At 43.7% G+C, this 22,861-nt stretch overlaps 1 protein-coding gene across 1 annotated transcript; it reads left to right on the forward strand.

Annotated features, from left to right (window-relative positions):
• Window positions 1-2,848: 2,848 nt before the first annotated feature.
• On the forward strand, window positions 2,849-10,001 carry LOC311143080 (uncharacterized protein; the record flags this gene model as incomplete). Its single annotated transcript, XM_084178887.1, has 10 exons — window positions 2,849-2,894; window positions 3,468-3,613; window positions 3,895-4,002; window positions 4,992-5,397; window positions 5,707-5,825; window positions 6,133-6,280; window positions 6,530-6,582; window positions 6,894-6,991; window positions 7,237-7,405; window positions 7,603-10,001. The coding sequence occupies 10 exons, from the start codon at window positions 2,849-2,851 to the stop codon at window positions 8,653-8,655; spliced, it is 2,346 nt and encodes a 781-aa protein (XP_084035013.1). The 3' UTR covers window positions 8,656-10,001.
• Window positions 10,002-22,861: the final 12,860 nt, after the last annotated feature.

A 22,861-nucleotide genomic window follows, 5' to 3' on the forward strand; every position in this document is an offset into this window, starting at 1 on the left:
GGCCTAGTACATTTATTTCAATTGACTGATTTCCTCATATGAACTGTAACTCAGTGAAATTGTTGCATGTAGCGTTTATATTTTTGTTCAGTGCATTCGGAAAGTATTCAGACCCCTTGACTTTTTCCACATTTTGTTACGTTACAGCCTTATTCTAAAATGGATTAAAAATATACAAATCCTCATCAATCTACACACACAATACCCCATAATAACAAAGCAAAAACAGGTTTTTAGTCATTTCTAACACATTTATAAAAAATTAAAAACGGAAATATCACATTTACATAAGTATTCAGACCCTTTACTCAGTACTTTGTTGAAGCACCTTTGGCAGCGATTACAGCCTCGAGTCTTCTTGGGTATGACGCTACAAGCTTGGCACACCTGTATTTGGGGAGTTTCTCCCATTCTTCTTTGCAGAACCTCTCACGCTCTGTCAGGTTGGACAGGGAGTGTCGCTGCTCAGCTATTTTCAGATCTCTCCAGAGATGTTCGATCAGGTTCAAGTCCGGGCTCTGGCTGGACCACTCAAGGACATTCAGAGACTTGTCCCAAAGCCACTCCTGCGTTGTCTTGGCTGTGTGCTTAGGGTCGTTGTCCTGTTGGAAGGTGAACCTTCGCCCAGTCTGCGGTCCTGAGCGCTCTGAAGCAGGTTTTCATCAAGGATCTGTGCTTTCTCCGTTCATCTTTCCCTCGATCCTGACTAGTCTCCCAGTCCCAGCCACTGAAAAACATCCCCACAGCATGATGCTGCCACCACCATGCTTCACAGTAGGGATGGTGCCAGATTTCCTCCAGACATGATGCTTGGCATTCAGGCCAAAGAGTTCAATCTTGATTTTATCAGACCAGAGAATCTTGTTTCTCATTGTCTGAGAGTCCTTTAGGTGCCCTTTGACAAACTCCAAGCAGGCTGTAATGTGCCTTTTACTGAGGAGTGGCTTCCATCTGGTCACTCTACCATAAAGGCCTGATTGGTGGAGTGCTGCATAGATGGTTGTCCTTTTGGAAGGTTCTCCCATCTCCATAGAGGAACTCTGGAGCTCTATCAGAGTGACCATCAGGTTCTTGGTCACCTCCCTGACCAAGGCCCTTCTCCCCCAATTGCTCAGTTTAGGCTGGCGGCCAGCTCTAGGAAGAGTCTTGGTGGTTCCAAACTTCTTCCATTTAAGAATGATGGAGGCCACTGTGTTCTTGGGGACCTTCAATACTGCAGACATTTTTTGGTACCCTTCCTCAAATCTGTGCCTCGACACAATCCTGTCTCAGAGCTCTACGGACAATTCCTTCGACCTCATGGCTTGGTTTTTGCTCTGACATCCACTGTCAACTGTGGGACCTTATATAGACAGGTGTGTGCCTTTTCTAAATCATGTCCAATCAATTGAATTTACTACAGGTGGGCTCCAATCAAGTTGTAGAAACATCTCAAGGATGATCAATGGAAACAGGATGCACCTGAGCTCAATTTCGAGTCTCGTAGCAAAGGATCTGAATACTTATGTAAATAAGGTATTTTTTATTTGTTTTATTTTTTACATTAGCAAAAATTTCTAAAAACCCTGTTTTTGCTTTGTCATTATGGGGTATTGTGTGTAGATTAATGAGGATTTCTTTTTATTTAATCAATTTTAGAATAAGGCTGTAAAGTAACAAAATGTGGGAAGGGGTCTGAATACTTTCTGAATGCACTGTATGCATGAACTAATGTTGATAAAATGGGGAGTCATGCAGGCCTTTGCCAGGAACATTGGGTAGAATCTGGAAGTGTATGTTCATGGCTCAAATTGATAATTTGTGTCATGTGAAGGGGTGTCTGTGTGTAAGGAGTTGTTTGATAGTCAGATTGTACACATCGAAGGGATAAATAACATCTATGTTAAATTCAAACTTTAAGTTTGATGTTTGAATTTTTAAATTATGCTTTCCTTGTCTGTTAGACATTTGTGAGGGGCACGAGTTAGTTGTACTATTAGTTGAACTAATAAAAGTATGTATTTTCTGTTTAAATTAAGTTGATTTATATAGCAGATGTGAGTTGGGCTGTCCAAGACATAGTCACAGGATTATTGCTCCCAGTATAATTGCGGAAAATAAATGGTGACCGTACACATGGTTTTGCTGTTTGTTAAACTGAATTGTATTCATTTCATAGTACAATTTAGGAATTTAAATGGACATCAAAATGAAAATCTAATTGGGAACAAGGCTCCATTTACACATTTTATACTGAACAAAAATATGAACGCAACATGCAACAATTTCAAAGATTTTACTGAGTTACAGTTCAAATAAGGAAATCAGTCAATTGAAATAAATTCATTAGGCCCTAATCTGGATTTCACTTTACTGGGAATAAAGAAATGCATCTGTTGGTCACAGATACCTTTTAAAAATAAAAGTAGGGGCATGGTTTAGAAAATAGTTAGTATCTGGTGTGACCACCATTCCTTCCCATAGAGTTGATCAGGCTGTTGATTGTGGCCTGTGGAATGTTGTCCCAATCCTCTTCAATGGCTGTGCGAAGTTGCTGAATATTGGCGGGAACTGGAACCCGCTGTCGTACACGTCGATCCAGAGCATCCCAAATATGCTCAATGGGTGACATGTCTGAGTATGCAGGTCATGGAAGAACTGGGACATTTTCAGCTTCCAGGAATGTCCTTGCGACATGGGGCCGTGCATTATCATGCTGAAACATGAGGTGATGGCGGTGGATGAATGGCACGCAATGGGCCTCAGGATCTCGTTACGGTATCTCTGCATTCAAATTGCCATCGATAAAATGCAATGGTGTTCATTGTCCGTAGCTTATGCCTGCCCATACCATAACCCCACCGCCCCCATGGGGCACTCTGTACACAACATGGTCATCAGCGGTTGTGAGGCCGGTTGGACATACTGCCAAATTCTCTAAAACGGCGTTGGAAGCGGCTTATGATGGAGAAATTAACATTAAATTATCTGGGAACAACTCTGGTGGACATTCCTGCAGTCAGCATGCCAATTGCACCCTCCCTCAACTTGAGACATCTGTGACATTGTGTTGTGTGACAAAGCTGCACATTTTAGAGTGGCCTTTTATTGTCCCCAGCACAAGGTGCACCTGTGTAATGATCATGCTGTTTAATCAGCTTCTTGATATGCCACCCCTGTCCGGTGGATGGATTATCTTGGCAAAGCAGAAATGCTCACTAACGGGGATGTAAAAAATGTGTGCACAAAATTTGAGAGAAATAAGCTTTTTGTGCGAATGAAACATTTCAGGGATCTTTTATTTCAGCTCATGAAACATTTTCAGCTCATGAAACTTTACATGTTGTGCTTATATTTTTGTTCATTGTACATTATGGTCCGAGGTCGATTCAAATCACATGCATAGTCAAATTGAACAGACGGGAATGATTAAATGGCTCTGATCGCTCTTTCTCTTTGTGAAAATTGCTCTCGCTCTCAGTGGTTAGGTGCACCCTCCTGTCTGCGTGGATCCTTTGCCTTCTATAAGTCAGTGAGCTGTGGGGCCTTGGCCGGGGTCCCTGCACTGGTCTGGAAATTGGGGGAGTTCTACTATGTCCGCTGTGGCCCCCAGGAACCTGTGTGCGTAGCTGAGGTACGACCCATAGCTCCATTAGTTAGCGCATGATACTTGCCATACCAGGGGTGTATTCAGGGTGGTGAAATGTGCAAAACGTTGCAGATGGATACATAATATTTGTTCTTCACTAAGGATTTCTACCTGATTTTGAACATTCTGTAACATTGCAACCTCCTAAACAAGGCCCAGAGTTTTGAGTTTCATTCCTTCTTGTGTCACATGTACTGATTACGTATTTATTGTAAGTCGCTCTGGATAAAAGCATCTGCTAAATAACTATGGATTTCTTATTTCAGGTGACTTTACTGTGGGAGGACCAGGCCCAGCACCATCTGCTGGCCAGCTCCACACTCTACTTCCTCCCTGAGGATACTCCCAAGGGCAGGACCAGAGAGCATGGAGAGGTGAGGGGGGTGGCCACTGAGCTCTATAATATAGACATAATTTGGGGGCAACCAAGGGGTGTGGGTCTGGTGTTTCCTCGCAAGGTTTCTTTTTTTGGTTCTGATAGATTCATTGAAAATATTGATTTTTGTAGGAAGAATCAATGTATATTGTTTTTCATCACTTAGGAGTTTTCAATCATTTTCATAACTGCTATACAATTCTGAAAACTATATGCATTTTCTAGTCTACATTACTGTAAACACTGAATGTGGGTGTCATTTTCTCTGTTCAACGTAGAAGTACTTAGAATCACACAAAATTACAGTCCATATCTGTCATTGCTAGACTAATATGTCATACACAGCAGAACTCATGAAAGGACATGCTGTACTGTGCAAGATCATTTCTTGCTTAGTACAAATTTGGCTTGGGTTGATGTAATAATGGATTGTGTGTGCCTGGCATTTAGTCTACTTTAACCACAAGTGTTTAACAATCTCAATTTCCAAATGGTTGACTGATAACTTTAAGCAGGAATCCTTAGATTGATGTCACTTCTCCCCTTATTCAAGTAAAAAATGTGTTATTAACTTGCACAAAAAATGTGTTATTAACTTGCATTTTCACGCAAGTCGGTTTTTAAAACCGTACGTTTTAATAGTGCACATGCACAAGTATGGCAAAGACTAGTTACATGAGATGTATTTATTTTCCCGGGGGTTGTTGCTGTATTGTAAATCATGAGTTGTTATGAATCCCAGATTTTCCTAAGTTGTCTCCTATTTCACTACAGTCCTGTGTTAATAACAAATGGGTCTGGGAGGAGTAGGAGGTCTCTGATGGCTCCTCATTTGCCACATGCTATTGGCACTCTGTCTTATATCATGTGAAGTATTTTCTTGATTCATCAAATGTTTGTTGGTGGCCCTTTCTTTTAGGGTATGCACCAATTTAGGGAGTGTGGCTTTTAAATGGTGATTGAAGGGTGTGTGTGTGTGTTCCTCAGGATGAGGTGTTGGCCGTCTCGAAGAAGATAGTGGTGCGGGTGGAGGATCTGGTGAGGTGGACCTGTTCTGAACCTACAGGGTGGAAAGGAGGAAGCCAGAAGTCCAGTGCGACCAACAGTCATCACAAACCTACCCCCATCATTACCAATGGACCCCCAGCATCACTCAAAGAGAAGGCTGAGAGTGAGCGTCTGGGGGTCAAGGTGCTCAGCTACCCCCAGTATTGCCGCTTCCGCTCCCTGCAGAGACGCATTCAGGACGGGGTGGTGTTGGGGCTGCAGGATCCCCATCTGCTTGCCCTGGGGGGGATCAGGGTGGCCCAACACAACACCCGGGTCCTCTACTGCAGGGACACTTTCAACCACCCCACCCTGGATAGCAACACCAGTGTCTGGACACAGCTGGGTGAGTGGCTGGCTGGGGGAACTTGATCTCTCTATGTTGATGTACTGTAAATGTGGCCATTGGCCAAAGTGATTTGATTTTATAAGCCTAATTGGGCAATGGAATCTAAAATTTGATGACAAGACATTTTTATGAATTCATGCAACCTCAAACTATTATCTTATTCACCGACACATTTACTGTATGCTGTGGACATAATGTGCTGAAGTTATGGGATATACAAAAATACAATATCTTGTGTATTTTTGAGAGGCACGTGCTTCTCTTGTTATTTGGAATTAGGATTAAATGTATCTCTCTCGTTCCCAGGATGCACCTCTCTCAGCTTGAAGGGGCGACCCCTCAAGAGAAGAGGCAGGCCAGAAGACCAGAAAGCTGTGGAGCCACCAGCCCTCAACCAATCAGAGTCCTGGATAGAAAGAATGAAGGTACATGTTGTTTTGTTCTATAAAGTTTTGATATGGCTACATACCAACTTCTTCCAGTTACTGTCAGATGTCTTATTATTCATCTCATATTCATTTAGAAATTACTTTATATCCTAGTAATTACCTTTAGGTTTCTTTGTTATGAAGTGCATCACAACACACTATTTGTGCAATTACTATTCTTAGAAATGAAAATTCCACATAATTTCCTAATGGACACCAACTGAAATGGGACTGTAACAGAAAATAAATGGGACTGTACAGCATTACCACATGTAGTATGGTTCTAACATTATGTATTCTGTAGGAGAATGTGATGGGCAGTGTGGAGATGCAATGTGAGGGGGGCTGGCTCCTCCACCCTGAGGAGCAGATGTTCCTGGATCAACTCTACTGCTACATGGAGCACTGCGGCTCACCCATCAGCAAGGTGCCCAACCTTGGCTTCAAGAAGAGTGAGTCACTCACTGATGACTTCATCAACAACCATTAATACTCATACCAAAGGCTTTGAATACAAAGGGTCCTTTGTTGTACTTTCAGTTTGATGCGTTCTCCCTACAGAACTAAAGAAAATGTTCCCACCATTTGGTTATGTTTTTGAACAAGCTGTATATCTGTCAGTGTTGTAAACCAGACAGTCAAGGTCACAGCTCTTAGGACCTATGGGATGCTTTAACACTCTTATCTGTGTGTGTCCACAGTTGACCTGTTTGTCATGTACTCTGTAGTCAAACGGCTGGGGGGCCATGAGAGGGTGAGTAGTCATTCTTTATTACATTTACATTTTAGTCATTTAGCAGACGCTCTTATCCAGAGCGACTTACAGGAGCAATTAGGGTTAAGTGCCTTGCATCAGATTCTTCACCTAGTCGGCTCGGGGATTAGAACCAGCGACCTTTCGGTTACTGGCACAACGCTCTTAACCACTAAGCTACCTGCCGCATCATCCACATATCTTATACAATAGTGGATAGATCGCAAAATCTGAGCCAATTACTTAGAACTGTTTATGAAAAGTTAATTGTCTAAAAAATTATTTAAAACCCTTTACAATCTCTCCTGTAGGTGACGTCCCAGCGTCTGTGGAAGAAAGTGTATAATGAACTAGGAGGATGCCCGGGCAGCACCAGCGCTGCCACCTGCACAAGGAGGCACTATGAAAGGTAAGGCAGGAACACTGCTGGTGCCCCACCTAAAAAAGGCAACCATGTTCATAACTAAAGTGCACAACTATTACCCAGGCTTCAGCCTATTAATCAAAAAGTAATAAAAAGATTATAGTTCTCTAGAATGATGCCGTTAATGTACTTGATGGAAATCCCCGGCAGTTTAGGCTTCTTGTCCTTGGTGTTTCCTTACAAAACTTGTTTTTCTTTCTGGAACTTTTGGCTTTGTGTGTTTCCCTCAGGCTGATTCTTCCTTTCGTGGAGCACATAAACGGAGGTGGTGCAGAACTCAAACTCCCAGCAGCCTCAGGGCCTACCCGGGTTAGGGGGATGAGTGGGAGGAGACCACTGGTGAAGAGGAGAGGAGCAGAGGCCAACCAGGAGAAGACTGTAACCCCTACCCCTCCTCCAGTGAGTGTCTGTCTGCACATACAGTTCATAATTTTTGACTTGCTCAGTACATGTCAGTCATTTGATATTTAATATGCAGTCATCGCTCATTATGTCTTGATCTGAATCTGATGTAAATTAATGTATGAGTGTATTCTATGACGTTATAGAGACTGAACTGAGATAATTCCTCATGTATGGCATCTCTCTCTCACTAGACTATTTCTCAAGACGGTGTGGTGGTAGTGAAGAGAGGCCGTGGTAGACCTCCAGGCAAAAAGAACCAGGTCAAACTCCTAGCCTCCAAGGCCAGTCCAGTAGTCCTGTCTCCCCCAGCTAAACCCAGCCTGGACCTGGGAGCCCAGCCCCCCCTCCAGGCCCCCTCTCTCGAGTCCCTGTCTGTGTTCCAGGGGCTAAACCTGGCCAACCTGCCACTAACCCCAGACCTGTCCCCCATGTCTGCCCCCTTCCTCCCCCTCCTGCCCAAAACTGAGAGGGAGGTCAAGATGGAGAACGGGGATACTCCAGAACCATCACCCACTCTGTCTCCTGCCACTTTCTTGCCTGCTCTCCCCAGGCTCCACACAGGGGGGTCCTTCGGAGGGTTCAGCCCCACTAAAGGCCTCTGTACCCTGGATCTCTTTAGGAGCCGACTGGGCCTCACTAGCCTGGACACCCCTGGTCTAACCCCCCAGGACCATGCCTCCCACCAGCCCTCCAGCCTTTACCTCCAGGCCAAGGCAGGGAGCCCAAATGCCACCCTTCCCAATGGGAACCAGCCCTATCCCCACCCCCAGTCTCACCACCAGTCCCACCACCAGTGCTGGGGGTGCGGGCTGGATGAGGAAGCCCAGAGGAGGGGCAGCAGCACCAGGGAGGGCCATACCAGCAGACCTACCCTGCCCCCTCTCCGGGTCCTCCCCCTGGATCTGGACTGCAGCCTGCAGGTGCGCCAGCTGATGCGTACGCGGCTGGGCTCGGCCCAGCTCCACTCTTTCACCAAGCGGCTGTCGGAGGTCTTAGCCCAGGACCTAAGTAGCAAGCCACATCTGCCCGTCACCCCTCCCCCAGAGCCGGCCCTGCCCCTCAACCTCAGCAAGCGCTCCACCACCAAAAGATCTGCCTTTGATGAAACTGACTCCAGGATATCTTCAGGGGATCAGGATAATGGTGACTCCACACTCCCCTTAGCTAAAAGGCGTAGAGTGGAGTCGTGTGATGAGGCTGAGGACCTGAGCTCACCCAGCAGGGCCAGGGCTTTCCTCCTGTAGCTGCCCCAGCACACCACAACTACACCCCCTGGAGAACCAGGGCAGGACATTTGACTCTGAGCCAGCAATCCAGGTGAAGGTGGAAGAGGACCTGAGGGAGAGCAGCTTGGTGGAGCTTGAGGAAGACTGCTCTGTAAGGACAGAGCAGGTGAAAGTGGAGGAGGGAGAAACTGTAAAGATGGAGGAGGATGGGGAAGAAGAGAAGATGGAGGTTGAAACTGTTAAAATTGAGGATGGTGTACAAGCGCAATCAGGGAAAGATGAAGGAGAAGAGGTGGAGGGGAGGAAACTGGAGTGGATAGAAAAATAGTATAATACCATAAAGATGGGCGATGGCATATCAGAGAGGGTGAAGGGGACTAAGGACTCCTTAGCCCACTCTGCCAGTGGCTCTGGGGGCCAGCAGGTGCCAATGGACCATGAGGAGATGGAATGTGATGTTGAGGCATCTATCAAAGGGCTGCCCAGTCCTATCCTGCCCCCAACACTGGCCCAGGCACAGCCAAGCTGCCTGAACACCTACACACAACCCCAACTGCACATAAGACTTATGACCAACGCTGACAATCACTCCACCACTCTACCTTATGGGAGGATACTCTCAAACATACAATCAAAGACTAATCCTATAAACTCCATAACGACTCACACAACCACACTTTGAAAACACTGCCATTGCCTTTAGATGACACCATTATATTGTTCTGTATAAAACTATGCATCATACAACTTTCGTGCTTCTAACTTTATTACACAAAAATTAAGAGTGCAGAAGTTTTTACAACAATCCACTCATTTCCTGAAAAGGATTGGATAAAAGATAAAATATTTTGCGCTCTAATTTCTAGTCATTCACACAGTCACACAGAACAATAGCTAGGGGTGTATTCATTACCAAATGCAAACAAACGGGACGAAATGGGAAGGGACCTATATGAATTTGTCCAATAGAAACTCTAGTTTTCATTGCAAACTACTTTTCCGTTGCGAAACGTTTTGCTAAAATGTGCACTAATGAATACACCCCAGGAAACAGTGTTTGAGTCCTATATGTACTTCCTGTTTGCCAGTCTCCAACACTGACAGGATTTTCACACCTAAGGTACTTGGTCCCTTTTCTTTCTTTTATGAGGCAGTCATTTACAATATTTATGAATATTTCCTCTGATGCCAATGTTTTGATATTTTAATGTATGTGTCTAGTTTAGAGAAACAATGCTGACACCACTTGAGGTTTTTAGTCCTTGGTGCCTTGATCAGAGTTTGACTCCAGTAATTCTGTCAGACGGTTGGTATATTGTATCTTGTGTATGGACCTGGGGTGTACTCAGATCTGATTTACAGTAGCAGGGGAATTCTATTGACTACAAGAACCAAAGGCCTTTCATAACTCATTCAATGGAGAGAGTACAAGTTTTCAGTTGTGCTATATATATATATATATGATTTTTCTGAATATATATATATATATATATATATATATATATATATATATATATATATATATATATATATATATATATATATATAATATTTCTCAAACCAATATTTTTTCCCTTTTTGATATTCTTATGATATACAGTGAGGGGAAAAAAGTATTTGATCCCCTGCTGATTTTGTACGTTTGCCCACTGACAAAGAAATTATCAGTCTATAATTTTAATGGTAGGTTTATTTGAACAGTGAGAGACAGAATAACAACAAAATAATCCAGAAAAACGCATGTCAAAAATGTTATAAATTGATTTGCATTTTAATGAGGGAAATAAGTATTTGAACCCCTCTCAATCAGAAAGATTTCTGGCTCCCAGGTGTCTTTTATACAGGTAACGAGCTGAGATTAGGAGCACACTCTTAAAGGGAGTGCTCCTAATCTCAGCTTGTTACCTGTCTAAAAGACACCTGTCCACAGAAGCAATCAATCAATCAGATTCCAAACTCTCCACCATGGCCAAGACCAAAGAGCTCTCCAAGGATGTCAGGGACAAGATTGTAGACCTACACAAGGCAGGAATGGGCTACAAGACCATCGCCAAGCAGCTTGGTGAAAAGGTGACAACAGTTGGTGCGATTATTCGCAAATGGAAGAAACACAAAAGAACTGTCCCCTCGGCCTGGGGCTCCATGCAAGATCTCACCTCGTGGAGTTGCAATGATCATGAGAACGGTGAGGAATCAGCCCAGAACTACACGGGAGGATCTTGTTAATGATCTCAAGGAAGCTGGGACCATAGTCACCAAGAAAACAATTGGTAACACACTACGCCGTGAAGGACTGAAATCCTGCAGCGACCGCAAGGTCCCCCTGCTCAAGAAAGCACATATACAGGGCCGTCTGTAGTTTGCCAATAAACATCTGAATGATTCAGAGGAGAACTGGGTGAAAATGTTGTGGTCAGATGAGACCAAAATGGAGCTCTTTGGCATCAACTAAACTCGCCGTGTTTGGAGGAGGAGGAATGCTGCCTATGACCCCAAGAACACCATCCCCACCGTCAAACATGGAGGTGGAAACATTATGCTTTGGGTGTGTTTTTCTGCCAAGGGGACAGGACAACTTCACCGCATCAAAGGGACGATGGACGGGGCCATGTACCGTCAAATCTTGGGTGAGAACCTCCTTCCCTCAGCCAGGGCATTGAAAATGGGCCGTGGATGGGTATTCCAGCATGACAGTGACCCAAAACACACGGCCAAGGCAACAAAGGAGTGGCTCAAGAAGAAGCACTTTAAGGTCCTGGAGTGGCCTAGCCAGGGTCAAATACTTATTTCCCTCATTAAAATGCAAATCAATTTATAACATTTTTGACATGGGTTTTTCTGGATTTTTTTGTTGTTATTCTGTCTCTCACTGTTCAAATAAAATTATATTGAAGAAGGGTCAAATACTTATTTCCCTCATTAAAATGCAAATCAATTTATAACATTTTTGACATGGGTTTTTCTGGATTTTTTTGTTGTTATTCTGTCTCTCACTGTTCAAATAAACCTACCATTAAAATTATAGACTGATCATGTCTTTGTCAGTGGGCAAACGTACAAAATCAGCAGGGGATCAAATACTTTTTTTTTCTGGATTTTTTTGTTGTTATTCTGTCTCTCACTGTTCAAATAAAATTATATTGAAGAAGGGTCAAATACTTATTTCCCTCATTAAAATGCAAATCAATTTATAACATTTTTGACATGGGTTTTTCTGGATTTTTTTGTTGTTATTCTGTCTCTCACTGTTCAAATAATTATATTGAAGAAGGGTCAAATACTTATTTCCCTCATTAAAATGCAAATCAATTTATAACATTTTTGACATGGGTTTTTCTGGATTTTTTTGTTGTTATTCTGTCTCTCACTGTTCAAATAAACCTACCATTAAAATTATAGACTGATCATGTCTTTGTCAGTGGGCAAACGTACAAAATCAGCAGGGGATCAAATACTTTTTTCCTTCACTGTAAGTGTATGTAAACTTCCGACTTCAACTGTATATGGCATCATAGTATTTTCCCTCACTTTCAACAATTGGAGCTATTTGTGGTTCATCCTGTTACTATTGAGTGTCTATCCTCATTGCAGCCTAATGTATTTATTTATGTTTTAAAAAGGCAGCATACCTTTGGTGAAAGGTCCACATGCCTGCCATTGGGCTACACATCATTTTGGTGTGACAAGTTCCTCATCGAGTTGAATAGGGTTTAGGTATTTAGTTAAATTAGTGTTTGTGTAGCTTTTTTATGTTATTTTTTATCATTTACAGTTTAAGATAAAATGTTTACATTCAATAATGCAACAAATATTAAGTTGATTTTGTATCTTTAGTGCTTTGCAGACGGTCAGACTGGTACTGTATTAGAGTTAGTTCACAGTATACCTACTTCTGGAATGGTTCAAATGGGAACAAGAGTCCATCTTCATTCAACTATGGTGGGCTTAAAGAGATTCTCTGCTACTTTTGTATACTTTTTAGCCAGTAGTTCTGAAAGTAGCACACACGAGCCAAAAGTAGTCCCCGGAGATTGCGTACTACGTCACATATGTGCAGATATGTGTGCCACGTCATTGTTCGCTCTCTCTCCATTAATCTCACTTGCTCACTGAGTCGTTGAGCCCGCCCTGCAACCTCATTGGAGAACGCTGGGCAGGCCTCTTGTTAGCTGCCACTCAAATACGAGGGGCTGAAGCTCATTGGCTTGAACTCAAATTGCTTCAAGAAAACGGTCGCTTTCAAACTAGAGATTATGTGGCTAATTGAGGTAAGACAGTAATTCTGCTCATAGATTATGCATGTATGAACTACCCATTGACACATCCAGCCCAAAGCGGGAGGATTACAAAATACTTTTTTAGTCGCCAAAGTACCAGAGCATGTATTTAAACTATTCTTAGAAAGAGAAAGAATAGCACAGAATAGTGTTTTCTTTTCCCCCTTTTATTACTTGAACAACTGCTACAGAGTTAATGTCATGTAGTTATGTCTCTATTTAAACCTGTGTATCAGTTGAGCTCATCTTGTTCGTAGAAGAAATCTGCCTCTGGTATTCCTTTCTCTGTGTATGAGAGTAAGGCCAGTGCCATGCACATCTTGACTCCTGTACTCTGACAATTGATTTATATGGTAATTTCAACCATTTGTTTTAACACTGTATATTTATATTAAAGATGTATCTGTTAAAAGGTGGGGGGTTACAGATTTTTGTATGAGTGTATATACATCTTTTATGGGCGTTTTTTAATTCCAGACACAGATTAAGCCTAATCCTGTACTAAAATGCAGTTTCAATGGAGATTCTCCATTGAGCTTGCATTTTAGTCCAGGACTAGGTTTAATCTGTATCTGGGGAAACCACCCCTAGTGTATGAAAATGTCTGTGTCTCTTTCGCGAGGCAAGTAGAGACCTGCAGTTTCCTAAAATGACTACTAGATGGAGACAAAACACCAGCACTGTCCTATGACAGGCCTGACGATGCATTCTACAGTCCTAGAGGGGAGGAAGGATACTCTACGCTAGCCTACAGAAGTAAGTGCTGAGTTTGCTACAGAGCTAAAAAGATCAGTGCAGATACATTCCATCATTTAACAGCCCAGAGATCTTGAATATATATGAGCTTCAGTGGGCCTTGCACTTGGGCATGTGTCAAAATGCCTAGCTTAGCTATAATTTGAGAAAGTGTTTTGTTAACTGCTAGTTCTACGTGTGTCAGGAATCACAAACCATTTACTGAGACCTTCCAGAGAAATGGATGGTGTGTGTTTGGGGGACAAGTCAATCTTATTAAAAATATTAAATGTACTTTCAGTAGCCTAGTCTTGCTTTAGTGTATTGTTCATCCACCCCTGTGAATTCATTCAATGTCCCACAAGCACACAAATACTTCCGTACTTTTCTATATTAAACACACACTGGATTCTTGTTGATGGAAGCAGCTCCTGTATTCAATGCTCCAGCCAGGCCGGACATTTAGTTAAAACAATCACACCAAAGAGAAAATAAACACATTCCAGAAGCCACCAGAACATTGCTTTGTTATTCTGGTCGCCGCTCAGTGAAGAGGTAACTGGGGTTCAGGTCGGGGCAGGGATGTGTTATCTGTTTAGCCATGTCATGGACTGGGGTCACTTTTTGTCTTTCTTTCTGTGACTGGGATTGCATGCAGAGAGCCTGGCTGGCCTGCATTTTTTGACCTGTTTTTGTAGAGTACTGAAATTCCTGTCATTCAGCTGCTATCGGTGGTCCGATTCTGTTTTCCAACTTAGAAAGCTCTCCATGGGTCCAGGCTTCACTGGTCTGGTATGTGGATTTTATTTTTTCTGCACAGCAAGAGGTTAACCCTTTGGTAGTCATAAATATTTGTTCTGTAAGTCTCGCATCCTTGTCTCAGAGTGAGACCCTCAGACCGCACGTATTTCCTCCACACTTGACCAAGGTTGTGTTGACAAAAGTAAACACTAAATGCTTTGTTAAGTGCGCTAAGAGGTAGTGTGAGATTTACTTGTTAACTCTTACACCTTGAACCCACTTCAGATCAGCACACCTTGCCTCCCTCTAAAAATAGTGTTTCAAATGAACTCACTAAAAGTGTGCCTTTTATCCTTTGATGTTAGTCTTTGTTCATTATGTGGAAAATAAAGCACAGAATAATGGATGTCTCACCAAATGAAGTGTTTTGTTTTTTCTCCAGGGGGTTGAAACAATGGCCTTAAGTGCTTATTTGGTGTGTTTTGTTTTTCACCACATCAACCATCTGTCTGTTCTCCATGGCAGCAGAAAGAGTGTGTGTTTAGGGGGGCCTGTGTCTGAGCAAGACTTCAGTACAACACACAATTGTTTTCCTCTTGGAAACAAACACAGATGCGAGGTTGAGTCAGGGAGAGAATACAGTTGTTTGTGCATGCCTGCCTATGTGTCAGTTGTAGCAGACTGTTCCAAGGATGTGGTCCGCATCACTCATAGACCGAGGAGTTGGCTAAAGCATAAACAAAACAATTTGTATTTGTCACATGCTTCATAAACAACAGGTGTAGACTCAGTGAAATGCTTACTTACTGGCCCTTACCAACAATGCAGAGATAAAGAAATACACAATGAGTAATGATAACTTGGCTATAGACATTGTGTACCAGTACCGAGTCGATGTGCAGGGGTACGAGGTAATTGAGGTAGATATGTACATATAACTAGGAATAAAGTGACTAGGCAACAGGATAGATACACTGCTGCAACTGTTTATGTGATGAGTAAAAAAAAAGTGGGTCTGGGATGATGGTGTTGATGTGAGCAATGACCAGCCTTTCAAAGCATTTCATGGCTACAGATTTGAGTGCTACTGGGCGATAGTCATTTAGACCGGTTACCTTGACGTTCTTGGGCACAGGGATTATGGTGGTCTGCTTGAAACATGTAGGTATTACAGACTGGGTCAGGGAGAGGTTGAAAAGGTCAGTGAAGGCACTAGCCACCTGGTCAGCGCATGCTCTGAGTACGCATCCTGGTAATCTGTCTGAATGTTAACCTGTTTATAGGTTACTCTTACATTGGCTACAGAGAGCGTGATCACACAGTTGCCTGGAACAGCTGGTGCTCTCATGCATGGTTCAGTGTTGCTTGTCTCGACGTGAGCATAGATGGCATTTAGCTAGTCCGGTAGGCTCACGTCACTGGGCAGCTTGTGGCTAGGTTTCCCTTTGTAATCCGTGATAGTTTGCAAGCCCTGCCACATCCGACGAGCGTCAGAGTCGGCGTAGTAGGATCCGATCTTAGACCTGTATTGACTCTTTGGCTATTTGATGGCTCGTCGGTGCTCTTAGCGTGATTTCTTATAAGCGTCCGGATTAGTGTCCCGCTCCTTAAAAGCGGCAACTCTAGCCTTTAGCTCAGTGCGGATGTTGCCTGTAATCCATGGCTTCTGGTTGGGATATATACGTATAGTCACTGTGGGGACGACGTCGTCAATGCACTTATTAATGAAGCCGGGGACCTCAACGCCATCGGATGAATCCTGGAACATATTCCAGTCTGTTCTAACGAAACAGTCCTGTAGTTTAGCATCCGCTTCATTGGACCACTTTCGTATTGAGCACCACCATACTATTTACCAAGAGTTTTCCTCTATATTGGTACTTACTGGTACTTTCTGTTATAGTTTTTGCTTGTAAGCAGGAATCGGGAGGATAGAATTCTGGTTTGCCAAATGGAGGGTGAGGGAGAGCTTTGTATGAGTTTCTGTGTGTGGAGTAAAGGTGATCTAGAGTTTTGTCTCCTCTAGTTGCACAGGTGACATGCTGGTAGAAATTAGATAAAATGGATTTCAGTTTCCCTGCATTAAATCACCGGCCACTAGGAGCGCCGCCTCTGGATGAGCATTTTCTTGTTGCTTATGACCCTATAAAGCTCGTTGAGTGCAGTCTTAGTGCAAGCATCGGTTTGTGGTGGTAAATGGACAGCAGCGAAAAATAGTATGGTCTACACCTTATCATGAGGTATTCTAACTCGGGCGAGCAGAACCTCGAGACTTAATATTAGTGATTGTTATCCAGTGTTCGCCAATAAAACGGAGGGTAGAGGCAGATTATTTATTCACTAACGTAGTTTCGTCAGGGTGCCCACACGCCGGCCTCTTCCTTTTCCGAGTCGGGATTAGGGCCTGGTCCGGGGTGAGCAGTGTGTCCTGCACCGCTGACTCGTTGAAGTAGAACTCTTACGGTTCAGGAGCCCGTAAAACAGCAGCTATCCATTGCAGCGCCATTCTGAGTAGTGCAGTTCTGGGACCAGAGTACTAGAGTGAAGCCTTTTGTCTTTGTCCACCTGCCTTCTCTCCCCTTCACCCCACAGACTTCCTAAAATAGAACCTGATCAATAAATCAATACCACTCTGTTATATAGTCAGAACAAGCTGCTCATTGTGCTCAATCTCCCTCTGTTTCTCCAGCCCAGTTTGAAAGTACACTGAATGACTAAGAAATCATGTTACTTTGTTCAAATATGAGAAATTAATTCTAATTCCTCATTCTAATGCTATGGTATTTTTGTCTACTTCCAGATTAAAGGAACTAGTTTGTGATGTGTAATTCCGTTTGAGCTTGATGTAAAAGCTGCTGAATTCTCCTCCCTTCAGCCCCAACAGAGTAATTTGGCCACTGAAAGACTCCATTAGAAATGAGAGCCTGGTGTCAGAGCCCTGTATGGAGCTACTGGCTCAATCCCCTGCTGCTCCATTTAAGATAGGGTGTGAGCTTTGGGCACTGAAGCCAACACACACACACACACACACACCACGATCCCACCCAAACAAACACACACACACACACCCAATGTATGCATGCCACTGCTGGAGAATCCTGGACATTGGATCCCAGCCAAGTCTTTGCTGGACAGATGTCTTCCCTGAAAACAATCACCATCACCAGTGAAAATAATTGGTACCTTAGCCATCTGCAGGAGACGCTGAGGACCGGATGGATGAGGAGGGTAATGAATGTTAACCCACTTAACGGGCATGGGAGGGGGGCCACTCGGGGCCAAAAACAGATCCTCATTGGATGAGACAGCAAGGAAGGAGGGGTGAGTGTGTGGGGCATGAGCGTGTGTGGTATGAGGGTCATTGATGTGGAGATGGAGCTATTGTTGGATAAAGAGCATAAGAGCATATATAAGTGTAGAAGCGTGTATTGTGTGTGTTGGGGGGGGAATGATTGACACTCATCATCTCTATTTCTACATGATTGGCATGCTGTGATTTGTGTCAGTTAAACTGATGAAGGATTACTGCTCTTCCCCCTCCTGAAAATAACGCGTTATGAAACCTTAAATGTACACGATACATTCTATTACCATGTTATTACCAGTTTAGTCTATGCTGTAATGTAAAGTACCACTATCCATAGCGCTTCCTCTCATGGATGCATTGAAACATGGCCTGTCCCGTGTTGGGTTCTGAGTGACAGGTCCCTGGCCCTGGTAGGGCTGGCAGACGTACACTACATGACCAAAATTATGTGGACACCTGCTCGTCGAACATCTCATTCTAAAAACATGGACATTAATATGGTCCCCCTTTGCTGCTATAACAGCCTCCACTCTTCTGGGAAGGCTTTCCACTAGATGTTGGAACATTGCTGCGGGGACTTGCTTCCATTCAGCCACGAGCATTAGTGAGGTCGGGCACTGATGTTGGGAGATTAGGTCTGGCTCGCAGTTGTTGTTGGAAGCACAGAATCGTCTAGAATGTAATTGTATGTTGTAGCGTTAAGATTTCCCTTCACTGGAACTAAGGGGCCTAGCCCAAACCATGAAAAACAGCCCCAGATCATTATTCCTTCTCCACCTAACTTTACTCTTGGCACTATGCATTCGGGCAGGTAGCGTTCTCCTGGTGTCCGCCAAACCCAGATTCGTCCGTCGGCCTGCCAGATGGTGAAGCGTGCTGCCAATGGCGCCGAGCTTTACACTACTCCAGCCGACGCTTGGCATTGCGCATGGTGATCTTAGCCTGGGAGCACAGCACTGAGGCTGCCCCTGAGGCTCCGTCTAACACTGTCTGGGTAGGAGTTGGGTCAGCTGTAGTCACAGATTCAGGATCAGTTCACCCTCCCCAAAATGTAACTATAACAATAAGGAGAAAAAATAACAAAACTGACCTTAGTGTGGGTAACTTAATCTTACTCTGACAAACTGGCCTGTTGTTGGACTCTACTCAATAATACACTGTAGACCCAGACTGTGCTCTAGGATCTTTATCCCAATTATCAGCCAACAAAACTGTTCTCTCTCTGCCAAATCTGCATACAGTACAGAATACAGACACCCCCCCTGCTAGTCCTCAGGGTTTGGGTTGCTCACTCAGAGGGCTCCAGGGGCACGATGACGCAACCACACAGTGACATGTTTCTCATCCCAGAGACACACACTCCAGACTGGGTTGGATGCTATCAGGGCCTGATTGCTCCTGTTATTTGTTATTAAAACGTTACCACTCTGAGAGTTTCTGCTAGCTACAGCCTTGAGGCCTGGTGGCTTTAGGGTGAATCTCTTTTCCACAGTAGGGCCCAGACAGCAAAAGCACATCTCTGGATAACCAGCCAGAGCCAGACAAAAGCATAAAACAGCCGTTAAATAAAGGGCTGTTTTCATCAAAGAGCAAGTTATGAAGAGGAGTAATGAGAATGTAGTGTAAAAAAATATGACTTTGTCCAGCATTAAATTCCTACCCCAGATTATTGTGTCTAATAATCTAAGCCCCCTCTCGCCTGTTAGTTAGACCCCCATTCCTGTAGGAGGCTATAGCTATTGTTCAGAAATAAATTATTTTACTTGTCATCTCCCTGGTCTTTGTCAGGTGCTGGTTTGACGAATCAGTCCATGTCGTTGCCGGGTCAGATCAGGGTTTAGTGCTGACGGTGATGCTCTATGAGGCGCTAGGACCCAGCATTGTTATTTGAGGAGGGTGAATAACTCGCACTAGGACCACGCAGTTTGTGGGGCTATAGAGCTGCACTGTCTTTGTTCCTCCACTCAGAAGCTCTCCCCCTCTCACTTTCTACTCCGCAGTCTCTCTTCCTCTCTCTCTATACTCTCCTTTACTTCCATTACAGTATTACACTGGTCTGGATGATTGCAGAGACAGCAACATGGCTGTGAATCTCGGCAAGAACAGACTGGCCCTTCTAACAGCCTACCAGGATGTTATCAACGAGACCTCGTCCACCGACTGGTAAGTCAATTGAACATCCCTTATCTATCATGGCTCATCGGTTTTAAGTGTTTTTATTGCAGGGTTTAATCGTCCGCACATCCCCCCATGCAGTGCCGTCCTGGTATTTGTGATAGGCTACGCAGCATCTACCTGGTCTTTTGCAAGAGGAACAGGATGGGGAGTAATGGAGTAAGCCTAAAAAAGAACGTGCAAAAAGCACTGTGGCAAAAATCACAGGGAAATCATAGTTGATACTCTAGGCTACTATGTAACGATTCATGATGCAGGATGATATACTCTTAAATGCATAAAATGTAACGGTTCCATTCCAAAGCTGTCAGATAAAGGGTGTTCAGCCCACAAGGGGATTTTTTTTTTCATACAATAAAATCCAACTTGTTAAAAGTGCTGAAATGTGCAGCTGTTCACAGCAGACCAACTGACACACCGGTCACTGGCTGCTCCTAGTCCAGAAAAGCAGCAGGCAATGTGCGCATTGGTCAAATATTGAGCAAGAAGAAGGGTGATTCATTGTTTGCTCAGAGCGAGTTTTTACTTTGGACCACCGACCACTGTGTTTTTGTCTGTCCCAACCAGTGTACGTAGTGGGGAGCCCCTGAAAAGGTTTGAATATTGAGAGAATTTCCGTACTTTTCCCTTTTGCAATAGCATACCGCTCGTTTTCTCCATTTGAAATCAACATTTGAAATCAACACGGGGGGGAGGAGGAGGATGATATCTTTTCACCTATAAAACCAGCTGGCCTTAACAGAGAGAGTGAGACATTCTGAGAGGCTGCATCCATTGAAGTCCACTGATGATCACTTCTCTCTTTTGAAGATGGATAGGCCTTTGGCTCAACTCTAAGCTAAACAGCTTAAATTATCATATTTTTCCAACTAAAGATAACCAATTGCTATCTTTCAAGAAAACATAAAAAGCTATTTTTAGAGCATGTGTTATCCTTTGGAGTTGATCTCTATAGCCTTATAGGCCTATAGAGTTGATCTGATTGAATGATTGAATCATCTACAACATCACTATTTTAATGTTTATCTCTCTTTATTTATAAAAGATGCCATAAGCCAAGAAACAATATACATTTTTTATCAGTCTGTCACCATTGTTTTGTTTATTTTTTAATACTGATGTAGCCTTTTGATGATGCTTAAATGGCAGAATCTGCATGTCTTGACTGGGCCTCAGTAGTTCCACAGTCTACCACCAGCCTGTTGGATTGCCCATGCCCTGTAGAGCCCCACTAACCCCCATTTCAGCCTGTTGGATTGCCCATGCCCTGTAGAGCCCCACTAACCCCCATTTCAGCCTGTTGGATTGTCCATGCCCTGTAGAGCCCCACTAACCCCCATTTCAGCCTGTTGGATTGCCCATGCCCTGTAGAGCCCCACTAACCCCCATTTCAGCCTGTTGGATTGCCCATGCCCTGTAGAGCCCCACTAACCCCCATTTCAGCCTGTGTCCACTTGGAACAGGTTCACGAAAGCCCACAAAATGGATGCAAAGTGTGATTTTCCTGTACATAGAACGACATATCCTAAATTAAGATTTTATGAAGATACAGCTTGTAGGTGTGATGATGAAGACGTAATACCATGTCGTTTTATTATAATCGTGTTGTAAACATTATATTGTTATATGATAGAAGGCTAACCTAGTCTTTTGAGAGGAGGCATCCCCACTCAACCTGCCTGTAAGCCAGTAGCCACACTACTAGAGAAATTCACAACTATAGTTGAATATCATCCCCTGCTTATTGTTCAAGTGGGTTGCACCCACATAATTGCCAAAGGTTAATATTTCCTTTGGCTGTGTTTATATGTTGCAAGGGCCCATTTTATTTGCTTATTTATCTGATTATAGCAAAGAATAGCCTGATAATGCAAAGGGCCTTAGGCTTGCCCCCATTACTCGCACTTGAACTGGGCTGAACAAAGACAGGGCTTTCAACATCTCTGACCCTAAACAACCTCAATCTTCCCCCCTCTTTCCATGTCCATATAATACCTCATCATCATCTATAACAACATGGCTGCCTTGCCCCCCTGACACACAAGTGCACATGCATGCACGCACTTACACACACGCCCTGGCACATTTTTTAATTTGCAGTTGAATCATGTAGCATACGCTCTTATCCAGAGCGACTTACAGTAGTGAGTGCATACATTTTCATACTTCTTCGTACTGGTCCCCTGTGGTGCCATGCTCTACCAACTGAGCCACAGGGGACCCACACACCCCAACACACACACACACATGCACGTACACATGCACACACCGTAAATGTATCATACCCCCTGAACAATATGAGCCCTCTTCATGGGCCCTCAACGCCTCTGACACACAGGTGTCTTTCCCCTAATAGCAGTAAGTAGTGGATTCATTGTGGGCTTTCTGTTCACATAACTGACCTCCCCTCTTCACTGAGCACCACTGTCCTTGTCTGTCCCTTTGTTCTTCAGCTGGGAGGAGAGTGGAGTAATTCTACCCTACACACATACACACGTGCTGTACACAACACACACACACAGCTTTGTTTTCATGAATTTTCTGGACTTTTTGGGGAGTAAAAATGTATTCCCATTCAAAATCCTATTTTCCCTAACCCCTAAACCTAACCCTTAACCTAACTTTAAGCCTAACCATAACCCCTACACCTAACCCTAACCCTTAACCTAACCTTACCCCAAACCCTAAACCTAACCCTTAAGCCTAAATTAGCATTTTAACAAATTCAGGACATGAAAAAGTCCAGACTTTTCAAAAATGTTCTTGTTTTCATACCTTGTCAGGACATTCTGATGACATGTCAGGACATTGCGGTCCTGATAAGGTAGGAAAATATGTACACACACACACGCTCGCACACACACACACACACACACACGAGGTGATGGAGGCGGATGAATGGCACGACAATGGGCCTCAGGATCTCGTCATCGTCACGGTACCTCTGTGCATTCAAATTGCCATTGATAAAATGCAATTGTGTTCGTTG

This window comes from Coregonus lavaretus, assembly GCF_964263955.1.
Source record: "Coregonus lavaretus genome assembly, chromosome: 15".
Classification (NCBI taxonomy): Eukaryota; Metazoa; Chordata; class Actinopteri; order Salmoniformes; family Salmonidae; genus Coregonus; species Coregonus lavaretus.